The sequence below is a fragment of the Poromitra crassiceps genome (genome assembly GCF_964638095.1).
Source record: "Poromitra crassiceps genome assembly, chromosome: 17".
Lineage (NCBI taxonomy): Eukaryota > Metazoa > Chordata > Actinopteri > Beryciformes > Melamphaidae > Poromitra > Poromitra crassiceps.
The window spans coordinates 9,005,570-9,018,080 of NC_139635.1; the positions used below are offsets into that span (position 1 = coordinate 9,005,570).

The window sequence follows — 12,511 nt, forward strand, 5'->3', positions numbered from 1 at the left end:
CAATGTTTGGGGTTCATGACAAACCTTCACTCTCTATATGGTCACTAATTTCTCTCTATGGTTAGGTCACTAATTTCTGAAATAAAGCTGCATTCAGCGATGTTTTCGCGTTAAAATAAGTGTTAAATGGCTCTATATTCTGACAGCAATCATTCTGAAACTAGAACGGATTTATGCCTAAGCCATTAGTTCATTCTTGGGAATCGTGTTCGTGAGGTCACAGTGAGGCATTCCTGAGATATGGCGTTAACAAGCTTGAAAATGGCGTTGGAGAGGTCACAGTGACCTTGACTTTTGACCACCAAAATCTAATCAGTTCATGCTCGAGTGCAAGTCGATGTTTGAGGCAAATTTGATGACATTCCATCAAGGCATTCCTGATATTGCGTTAACAAGCTTGAAAATGGCGTTCGAGAGGTCACAGTGACCTTGGCCTTTGACCTTTGACCACCAAAATCTAATCGGTTCATCCTTGAGTCTAAGTCGATGTTTGAGGCAAATTTGATGAAATTCTGTCAAGGCGTTCCTCAGATATCGCGTTAAAGAACATTGGACGGACGTACATACGTACGGACGGACAACCCGGATCCATAATGCCTCCGGCCTGGCTATCGCCGGCGGAGGCATAAAAATACATAATAGTCCTTTGGGGGCATCGCGATCTGACCTTCCGTTTCAACAAAATGTCAACATTTCTCTGATTGGATACAAATTTGGCGTCGACCTCCCACTATCCAATCAGAGAAATGTTGGCACTGTCTGTGAAAGGGAAGGTCAGATTGCGATGCCCATAAAGCACTAGATGTATTTTTTCACCCCGAATCCAACGCCGCTCTACGAGTTACGGTTGGGGAGATACGTCCACCCTGCCTGCAGGACTACAGGAGAGAGATAGAGGACAGGAGATACGTCTGCCCAGCCTGCAGGACTACAGGAGAGAGATAGAGGACAGGAGATACGTCCACCCTGCCTGCATGACTACAGGAGAGAGATACAGGACAGCGGGGGGTTGGGGGTTTCAAGTCACTGACCAAACACTCTATTTGAGTGATTGCTGTCAGAATATAGAGACATTTAACACTTATTTTAACACAAAAACATTGCTGAATGCAGCTTTAATTGAATTGAATGAGGGTGTTATTTTAAATACATTTGCAAATTTGGCACATGGTCAATATTCAATATAAACTTTAGAGCAGTACAAGTTTCTTATTAACATTTTTATGTTTTTCCAATTCCCCCCCCATTTTCTCCCCAATTGTACTTCGCCAATTTTTCTCTCTGCTGCTCCACCCTCTGCCGATCTGGGGAGAGCCGAGACTAGCACCATGCTTCCTCCGACACATGAGCAGTTGCCAGCTGCTTCTTTTGACCCGACAGCGGGAGCTTCACCGGTAGGACGTAGCACGTGGGAGGATCACGCTATTCCCTCCAGTTCCCTTCCGCACCGAACAGGTGCCCCCGACCAACCAGAGGAGGCGCTAGTGCAGCGATCAGGATAAATACCCTCAATCCGGCTTTCCTCACGCAGACACCAGCCAATCGTACCTGTATGCATGCCCGACCAAGCCGGAGGTAACACGAGGATGCGAACCTGCGCCCCTCGCGTTGGTAGGCAGGGAATCTTCCGCTACTCTACCCGGACGCCCACAAGGTATTTAAGAAAGTATTTAACAATGTATTTTAAACTGAATTTGCAACTTTACAATGATTAAGACATGGACAGCTACTCTTCATCTGAAGATTCTCCCCAAATGTTGCCCGTATTTTGACAAAATGCATGGGGGTTAAATTTGTTTTTTACCCTTCATAGATGACAAATAAACTTTCCACGGTCACGGAATTGCTGGAGACGACCTAACTAAGCGCTCTATGCAGCATCGGGCTGAACAGACACTGCACTAGTAGTCAAAATAAAGAGAAATGCGATGTAAAAACAAAAACAAAAAGTATTTAAAAACAACTAAACGCCCCCCCCCCCCCATTATTCTGAAAACTATTTTCTCCACATTTTACAACAATAATAACAGCAAAAACATCAAAACTATGAAATAACACAAAAGAATTATGCAGTGTCAGAAAAAAGTGTAAAATAATTTAAAACTAACGAAAAATATAGCTAGTAGTGTTCTTCCATAAAAGACAGTAGAAGCATCCAGCACCACCCTGATACTGCAATGTGAGTACTACACAGGGTTCCTACAGCTTCTCAAACATAAAATTCAAGGACTTTCCAGGCCCAAGTCCCTCAAATTCAAGGAGCCAACACGGCTCCTTAGTTTGGGACAGGCATCGAGGTTAATTACTGTTAGAACACTGAGAATGTTTCTAATGAGAAGTAGCAGCTTTGCAGAAACTCACAGACATCTATTAAAAAGAGAGAGAGAGGCTTGAATGTGTCAACACTTCTCAGCTGTGCTGTGTTCAAACTATTTACTAACGTTGAGTACCAAAAAAAAAATCAAAATAAGCTATTTCTATTCTTACAAATTCAAGCACTTTCAAAGACCCAATTTCTATTTTCAAAAACATTCCAGGCCTTGATTTTTTTTCTCAAATTCCCAAACTTTCAATGATTTACGCATTTTCCGGCGAACTCTTCCATCAGTTCAACTGTCAGGTTTTGATTATTCTCATCCTCTCGTAATGAACGTTGTTTGTTGCCACGGTGACAGGATACCGGCGCCTGATTGGCTCACATTGTTAGGAGGTGTTGTTGTTGTTGTTGTTGTTGCGGCTCGGTCAGGGGTGACGGGGACGGGGGGCAAAGGTCAGGGGTCACTGTGAGAGGAGAGAATCTGCCATGTTTCTTCAGCGGAACACTGCTGACCAGAGTCTGAGACAAAGAGAGTATAAACACTTATTAGGATCTGTTATATAAAATCCTCACTTTTTGCAGTAATCTGTGGCTCGTCCTGCTATTCTGCCTCTGGCTGCTGTCCACAATAGAGTACCGCAGGGATGACATATTTTTGTAGGCTTACCCAGAAGTCCCTGCACTTCCTGGTTCTTAGCAGGGAAAGTCAATGGGATTTTTGTATGGGAATTTCTGTTAAATACATGAAATAAGGTCAAGTGTTTATGAAACAGCGAAGTTTGTGTTCAACAAGATAATCTTCACAATGAGGATCACTTTTCTGATTTTTGAAGTGTTTTCTGAAAATCGAGTTTTTAAACGCATTTACGCTTCGAAAATCATAAAAGTGGTCCTCATTTGTGAAGATTATCTTGCTGAACACAAACTTTGCTGTTTCATAAACGTTTGTTAACCACAGACCTTATATCAAGCATTTAACAGAAATTCCCATACAAGAATCCCATTGACTGTAAGAGCCGGAAATGCAAACGTTCAGGTCTTCCGGACTCATTCCTGCGGTATTCTATAATATACATGAAACAGCCTAAATGTGGTCTGAAAATTGTGTGATGTGATTTTATTTTGCCAGGTCAGGATATGTACAAGTGAGCTTGTATTTACAAGGCTGCAAAATAATGCGGAACAAACAATACTCCAATTAAACAATGAATAATGAAAATGTAAAAAGAGCTAAGTAGGCTATATCTGGTTAACATAGACGCCACTAACACCCCATTTACACCTGGTTTTTAATAGGGATGGGCATTTCTAGCAAAAACACTAGTAGAAATTCGCTGGGCCAAAGCCGACTTTTTGTAGAAATTCACCAATTTTTTTTTTTTGTGCGAGTCAAATTTGACACAGTCTCCCCTGATTTTAAGTATAGCTGAATCGCTTGGTTTGACCAAGTAAAACAATTTGTATAAGCATTTTACGCAAGGTCTATGGAAAAATTAATGGCGGATGAAATCCCATGGATAGGGAGAGGGGGTGACTTTGGCACTCTTATTGTCATTAGGCAGCCAGACCTACGTTAACTGTTAGCAACATTAGCATTAGCGTAGCACCGAGATGGCTCAGGGAACAGTAGACAGAATATCAGCTTTTCTTCATGTAGTAACAAGCCTTGAAACCTTTTCCTTGTGGCTGAGTGTTGCTGTAATATAGACAGTTTGAGACCAAATTTCTATTACATTTCTAGCATTTCTAGAGCTACTGGGTGCTGCACTACTGTCAGCTGAAGGACACCTTTTGAAATGTGTCTCTCTGGTGTTAGAAGACCACCATATTAACTGGATGTTTCTGTATTAGAAGAATAGCTAACTGAATGTTTCTGTGTTAGAAGAATAACGCCATATTAACTGAATGTCTCTGTGTTAGAACAACGCCATAATGTAGGCCAGTGGTTCTCAAATGGTGTGCGTAGGCACACTAGTGTGCCTTAGGACAAGTCCAGGTGTGCCTTGGGATTTAGCATTATTGCAATTGCAAATATAGCCTAAAACTATACAAAAAGTGGGTGTGTTGCTGCTTTGATGTAGTAATTTTGCAAAGTTTCAAATTAATTCCTAGAGTGATATATTTTGTCAAATTGTATTTGACACTAGTAAATAAAAAAGCATTTAGAGTGATAAGAGTAATAGAGGCTATTTTGCACCAATAAAAGAAAAATATGAACTGCAGCGCTGGCACAGCACACTATAGGCTATGTAAGATGACTCAGACTGAAAAGTTATTAGTGTGTCTGTCCAGTAACACACGATAACATAGTAAGGGCCTGTGTCCACCTAGCGTCTTTTCCTCGGGTCCAGCGTCTTTTTTCAGTTGTTTCAAATGGGGGGAGAGCGTATGCGGGCGCACACGGACGTCTATAGAAAGTGCGCGGCGCCCAGCGTCTTTTTTCGGCGTTTTTGTGCGCCGGCTCCCAGCGCTCCCAGCTGAAAATATTTTAACTTTTCAGAAAGACGCTGGTGTCGGCTGCTCCTTTCTGGCAGCTAATCATAATGGAAAAACTATCGCAACAGAGACAGAACGGCTCAATTGTGGGAGCAGATTGGCTAGACACTTAATATTTCTGGTGAGTGTTGTGCTTACTGCTTTTAATAACGTAGCCTACCTGTGTTGTTAGCTTGCTAGCTGTCAGCTATCAAGCTACTACCGCACTGAACTAACGTTATTTTCAGACTGCTTCCTTGTTATATTGTGCGCTGGGATCTGCGTTCCCAAGCGCACTCCCAGCGTTTAACGTCGGAAAAAGACGCTAGGTGGACACAGGCCCTAAGGGTAACCCAGGTTATTTATTTTGTTGTGACACATTACAGATGTCACTCAAAGGCCACACGCACGTGCTTTACCGACGGCTCCTGAACGCGCCATGTGCAGGACTGGAGAGGATGCAGCTGCGATAGTGTTTGTCTGCTCTCAACTCTGTGAATCTCACTTTAATCTTCATAACAGCGGCTCATTAACCCGCTGTACACAACATGCACTAGTTCTGCACAAGCACTCGCGGGTCTCTCCTCCTTTTACCGACTCTCTCTCTAATCTCACTGCTGTTTACATGCTTTTCAGATCGGCTAGCTAACACGCTAGTTATACTTAGCTTAGCTGTTAGCTACTTAGCTTAGCTCTCTCCCTCTCGGTAAGATGTTCATGTTCATGTTCGTTACGCATAACATTCATGTATATTTGCTGGAGGGGGAGAAGTCTCCCGCTAGTGTTGATGTCCAGTGTGATGGCATATAAATGAAAAAAGGTAGAGCCTGCACACTTACTCCATGCCATATAGTTTATTGAGACACAAGAATGGACAACGTTTCGATCCTATTGGATCTTCTTCAGGTCAGAAATGTTTGGTGACTGACACCACCCATATATATAAACTGCCAATCATAGGCTAATAGGCTCTATGGGTGGCTGGTGTGGGTGGTGCAATCAGCACCCCTCAGGGTGAAGCCTATCCAAACATAATTGATACAGATTACTCAACCCAGGGGTCGTATACAAGTGCATACAAGTACATAGGGAACAGAGAAAGAGCAATAGGGACTTGTTTCCAGCACTTGCTTTTTTTCAGCACTTGCTATTTGTTGCAAGTCCCTGACAATGTCAGTCACCAAACATTTCTGACCTGAAGAAGATCCAATCGGATCGAAACGTTGTCCATTCTTGTGTCTCAATAAACTATACGGCATGGAGTAAGTGTGGAGGCTCTACAATTTTATAATTTATCTCTGCTTTTTTGCTATAGCCTCGCACCTGTAGACCTATACGTGATGTGCGTAGATTTTGTTCCCTTTCAGTGTGATGGCAGAGACACTGGGACATGTGTGTTTATTTGTTGCGTCGCGTGTAACGTTAATTAGACAAGGAATCCCGCAACTTCATTTTAAAAGCACAGCAACGACCAGTGATGGTACCGAACTTTGGGAACTTCCAATACCGAACCGTTTTTAATAAAAAGTATTGAAATTTCGGTATACCGTGGAACCCTAATCCGGATACAGGTCGCATTTAAAAACCAGGTGTAAATGGGGTGTAATAAGCCTACAGCTCAGTTCCTGCAGCATATCGCTGAACAGGCCACCTCCCTACTGAAGAAAGACGTTTCTATTACTGTAATATGGGGGTCACACATTATGGCTCTCTCCATGACAAATCCCATATTTCTAATGCAAAAAAAGAGCCATAATAATTGTCAACAAGATTGATTCTTATCACCCAACCAACTCATTGTTTTCAAATGCATATGCTTTAAAATGCATGGACCTAGTTGACCTTGAAACTGTACAATTAATAGAAAAGTCTTTCTTCAGTAGGGAGGTGGCCTGTTAGCAATATGCTGCAGGAACTGAACGTCAGTGAGTTTTCAGCATCCTTCACTCCACTGACCGTGCGAAGACGTTGAGTGTACAGATGCTCCGCCTCCTGAGGTCTCCTGGTCGGCACGGTGACCAGCCAGCGCCGCAGCTCTGACATCATCTCTGCCAGGCTGAAGAGGACAGCCGGGTCGGCACGGGAACGGTTTACCAGCTCCACCAAGCGCTCCTTATAGTGACACCTGACAGAGGGGTTGAGTCAGGTCAGCTTTAAACTAACCATTATCAACCCAAAACAAAGGCAGTGGGAGACACTGCATGGCCGACTCTAGACATCAAATGCCATCAGAAACACTTCTCCCCCCCCTGAATTTTCTCCATTTTCTCCGCAATTGTACTTGGCCAATTTTCCCCCCTGCTGCCGGTCGCTGGTCCGGTCGCTGCTCCACCCTCTGCCGATCTGGGGAGAGCCAGAGACTAGCACCACGCTTCTTCCGACACACCGGCAGGACGTAGCACGTGGGAGGAAACAAATTTGGCTGAGCCATTTTCATATAGGAAGAGAAAGTTTTAAATTTGCGACCATGTTTGCCCCCCGCACCAAGAGATTGTTCGTCCAATCAGGGCCACAGACGGCTGTTGTTAAGGTGCTTGCTGCACCAATAAGGTGCAGCAAGGAACAAACACTGAAGCCCGCCTACAAGCAATTCTGTAGACCGGGGTGACCCCTTGCGTGGAATCCCGGAAGAATGGACACGTACTGCACCATCAGGTTCAAGGAAAATTAGTCAAGAGGAAAAGCCTTTTGGGACGACAGTTTTATATTACAGGTACTGATTGAATGGAACTCTGGTTGGTTTTTCCATTTGGTGTGGTTGGTCTGGGCAGGTATGGACAGCCTTGGTGCAGTTCGTTTGGACAGGTGTGAAAACAGCCTTGGTGGAGTTTGTTTGGACAGGTGTGAAAACAGCCTTGGTGGAGTTTGTTTGGACAGGTCTGAACACAACCTTGGTGTGGTTTGTTTGGGCAGGTGTGGACAAAGCCTTGGTGTGGTTTGTTTGGGCAGGTGTAAATCGCACTCTGGTGCGCACCAAAGGTTGATCAAACAACCGCACCGAGACCTCTTTGAAGAGGTGGTCTCGGTGCGCTTCCGAACAAAACCCTGGTCCGGTTTGTTTGTGATGTGAACGTGATCCGACCCAACTGCAGGAAGCAGTGCACATTTTGGAGATAACCCAGCTCCCGTGACAGCTGCTGCTGCTGCGCTGTGCGTTATGAGCCGAGGAGAAAACATGCAGCATGATGAATCAGAGTAATGGCGGACCGAACCGAGAAACCGAAACAAGGGGAAAACACGCCAAGTTCAGTTCACCAACTCATCAACTGATTCAGATAAGAACAAATGAGGAGTGAAAGTGCTCTTACTCGCAGTATCCTCTGTACTCAGGCAGAGCGGGTCGGCCACACGGCTCCTCCCTCGTGCTGCCGGCTCTCAGCTCCAGAACCGAACACACCCCTGGAAAAACAGACACGTTAATCAAACTAAGAGAGAACCGAACACAACCCTGGAAGAACAGACACGTTAATCAAACTAAGAGAGAACCGAACACACCCCTGGAAAAACAGACACGTTAATCAAACTAAGAGAGAAGAACCAAGCAGCAGCTAAAAGGCAGAAATACACATTACCTCCTAGAGTAGAGTCTGCTGAGCTGCCATTGGCTGTTTCCAACCAGGAGAGAGAGATTGTGTCATGCTGAAAGACAGAGTTATTTTTAGTTTATTTAATTAATTAATTTAATTAATTTAATTATTTAATAATCAAGGTCACATAGTCCATTCATCAATAGAGTGCCAAAGTCACGCCCTCTTTGGGGGTGGGCATATGACTTAAAGGCCGGCTTTTCCGTGGGGGATATGAATATATATTAAATCTCATGCCCCTAAGGTTTTCAAATCCGTTTAAATTTTTGAAATTGGTTGTTTACAGCCTGAGATATCACCAGAAATCCACTCTGTGTGGGGGGGGGCGGGGGTGGTGGGGGGGAGGTGCGGGTGCGGGGACTCGAAATACTACATTTCCCACAATGCACTGGGCTCGCGTGGCCTTCGTTTCCATGCCCACCCCTCAGGCGTTTGGCTGATATCAAACTCCAGTAGGTGGCGGTAATGCACATATATGTTTGCCAACCGCCATAAAACTCAAAGAAGAAGAAGAAGAAGGCTTCGACAATATTACATGGACAGAAGAAGAAATAAATCGAAAATAAATCGAAAATAAATTGCCTCCAAATTGCACCAAATTTAAACTGAAGTATATATGTCGGGAGATGTCTTCATAAAAATTTTTTCATGCATTTTAAAGCATTTTCGTAGGAGTTACGCGCATCTGATGTTGTAACTATTTTCTGTAAAAATGTGTAAAAACGGGTACATTGCTCAGCGTTGATTTCGTTACTTCAACCCACCTACTACTAGATGTAAAATTTGACGAGCTTTCCAATGCCGCCAGTCACGTGTCTGTCCGTGCTTCTGTTCCCGAGAAAATCGTCTCTTTGCAAGGAGCTATGGAAAGCTAACCTAGCTACAGCAGGCTAGGTGGTCGAAAAAGATGGCTGCCTTTTTGTTTTTCTTCAGACCTCTGAAGGGGCATGGAGGACCTCTAGAGGCGGGACCATGGCTCACAACAGTTGTAGTTCATAGGTGCACGACTTCCGCAAGGCGGAGCATGACGCCCCGACGCGTTTTGCGTCAGAGGGTCATGCAAATAATGTGAGAGATGCTTGATAGGTCAGGCAGTGAAGCTCCAATTTCAAAAATTTCAACGGATTCGAAAACCTTAGGGGCGTGAGATTTAATATATATTCATATTCCCCACGGTAAAGCCGTCCTTTAAGGGTCAGCGAGCTGCGTGATCACTGGACAGGCGACCTGTCAATCACACCCAAATCATAGTCACGCTCCAGTCCCTCAGGTGGTTCTTACCTATAGCAGCAGGTGCAGCGGGTGAGTTATATAAAAATTCACTACCAGTCCCTCAGGTGGTTCTTACCTGTAGCAGCAGGTGCAGACGGATCACGGTCCAGTGCCTCAGGTGGTTCTTACCTGTAGCAGCAGGTGCAGACGGATCACGGTCCAGTGCCTCAGGTGGTTCTTACCTGTAGCAGCAGGTGCAGACAGCTCACGGCCCAGTGCCTCAGGTGGTTCTTACCTGTAGCAGCAGGTGCAGACGGATCACGGTCCAGTGCCTCAGGTGGTTCTTACCTGTAGCAGCAGGTGCAGACAGCTCACGGCCCAGTGCCTCAGGTGGTTCTTACCTGTAGCAGCAGGTGCAGACGGATCACGGTCCAGTGCCTCAGGTGGTTCTTACCTGTAGCAGCAGGTGCAGGCGGTTCACACCCCAGTCCCTCAGGTGGTACAGGCAGTCTCTGGGGTGGTGGGCATGAAGGCCTTTAGCTGCACAGTCCACAGAGAACCCACAGACCTGAGAACCAGCACAACTCACCATCACACCTTTAACACTGCAAACTAAATACACCTGGACAGAGGACCATGTTGCAAACACACCTGGACAGAGGGCCACGTTACAAACACACCTAAGTGCCTTTTAAACATGAACTCTGGATCATGTCCTGCTACAGAGAACAGGATATTTTCAGGTTTTGCCTTTCTAAACATGAGGGGTCTTTGTTAAGAAACAACTGGATATGAGCCGTTTTTTCTGCCAGTGGGCGGGGGGGGGGGGGGCGCGGCGCGGTAGCATGTATCGAAAACAAGAAATGTGATAGGAAACAGCTTTAGCTATGAGGCAGTCAAAATAGTGGTCGCACCGTCGTCAATCACTGTGGATGATTTATTTTACAAGTGGCAACTAGTCATATCTGACTACGGTAGTTTTAAATGTAGGCTATTTCTCCCCACAAAAGTTTGATAGCCTATCAGTCAGTCAGCTCCTATCCTCTATGCAGTGGAGAGGCACACAACACTGCCTGCTGATATAATTGGCTGCATCACGTTAGCGACAAATCTGGAGACTTCAAAAAGCATGTTTTAACGGAGTCCATTCCAACGAGGGGTGGCAATGTGCCAAAAAATGAGCGCTTCGCCTTACTACATAAAGCAGCCCAGTCAAAATAGTGGTCGGACTGTCGTCAATCACTGTGGGTGATTTATTTTACAAGTGGCATTTCAAGTCATATCCGACTAGTTTTCAATGTATTTCTCCCCACAAAAGTTAGGCTTTTTCTGACATGGGAACAAGCAAGCAGCATCCCTCCTGATGCACTGGACCTGGCTGCCTGCAGCTGAAGCGCGTTGGCCAAACAATCAATCAAGCCGTTTTTGCAGCACTTGAGGAAACCGTGAGTTTGCTCGTTGATATAAGCGATTGCCCGAACGATTCATTAATTAATAAACTAGTGAACGTGAAGTGAGTCACGAAGAGCCACACCCGCCCACTCAGACATATGTGGATCATATCGTTCCACTGTTTAACATGACCAGCGCTTGCGTGGAAGCGGATCTTATACCGGTGGTCGAGGTAGATAAGATACGGAGTCGCGGGAGTGCGCGTAGGCCGGTTAATTGTTGTTTAACATGCAGGCCAACCGGCTAGGTGCAGGTTATAATACGGATTCCACTGCATGTTAAGAACTGGCTCTAGACAGACAGAGGGCCATGTAAAAACACACCTGGACAGACAGAGGGCCACATTACAAACACACCTGGACAGAGGGCCACATTACAAACACACCTAGAAAGACAGAGGGCCATGTAAAAACACACCTGGACAGACAGAGGGCCACATTACAAACACACCTGGACAGACAGAGGGCCACATTACAAACACACCTGGACAGACAGAGGGCCACATTACAAACACACCTGGACAGACAGAGGGCCAAGTAACAAACACACCTGGACAGAGGGCCACATTACAAACACACCTAGAAAGACAGAGGGCCATGTAAAAACACACCTGGACAGACAGAGGGCCACATTACAAACACACCTGGACAGACAGAGGGCCACATTACAAACACACCTGGACAGACAGAGGGCCACATTACAAACACACCTGGACAGACAGAGGGCTACATTACAAACACACCTGGACAGACAGAGGGCTACGTTACAAACACACCTGGACAGACAGAGGGCCAAGTAACAAACACACCTGGACAGACAGAGGGCTACGTTACAAACACACCTGGACAGACAGAGGGCCACATTACAAACACACCTGGACAGACAGAGGGCCACATTACAAACACACCTGGACAGACAGAGGGCCACATTACAAACACACCTGGACAGACAGAGGGCCACATTACAAACACACCTGGACAGACAGAGGGCTACGTTACAAACACACCTGGACAGACAGAGGGCCAAGTAACAAACACACCTGGACAGAGGGCCACATTACAAACACACCTGGACAGACAGAGGGCCACATTACAAACACACCTGGACAGATACTTTACAAACACACCTGGACAGACAGAGGGCCACATTACAAACATACCTGGACAGACAGAGGTCAACAAATACACCTGGACAGACAGTAGGGTTGTTGAAACAAATTTCCTTCTTCGAATATTATTTGATTTAAATAAATATTAATAAATCTCTATTATTATTTTATTTTTTTAAGATTTATTCATTTATTTTTTTAATACGGCGAATCTTGTCCGTCAAATAATTTTGTCACATGTGATGAACTATTAAAGTTTTGAACTATTAAAATATAGGTGGTCTGACTTAATCACAATGATGATGTCGTGAGTGTGCAGTGCATTAACGATGGTTCTCTCTCCCGTCCTCTCCCCCTCTT

The 12,511-nt window shown here is 45.1% G+C and overlaps 1 protein-coding gene across 1 annotated transcript in view; it reads right to left on the bottom strand.

The window, feature by feature from the left end:
* Positions 1-2,695: 2,695 nt before the first annotated feature.
* LOC310792185 (E3 ubiquitin-protein ligase RNF31) overlaps positions 2,696-12,511 on the bottom strand; it is a gene marked incomplete at its 3' end in the record, with an annotated part of 28,293 nt that continues 18,477 nt past the window's right edge. The window contains exons 7-11 of the mRNA XM_083653914.1: positions 10,046-10,159; positions 8,365-8,431; positions 8,101-8,191; positions 6,749-6,917; positions 2,696-2,836 (exon numbers count right to left, since the gene is read on the bottom strand). Of these exons, the coding sequence (XP_083510040.1) occupies positions 2,696-2,836; positions 6,749-6,917; positions 8,101-8,191; positions 8,365-8,431; positions 10,046-10,159 (582 nt within the window). The remainder of the gene's footprint in view (positions 2,837-6,748; positions 6,918-8,100; positions 8,192-8,364; positions 8,432-10,045; positions 10,160-12,511) is intronic.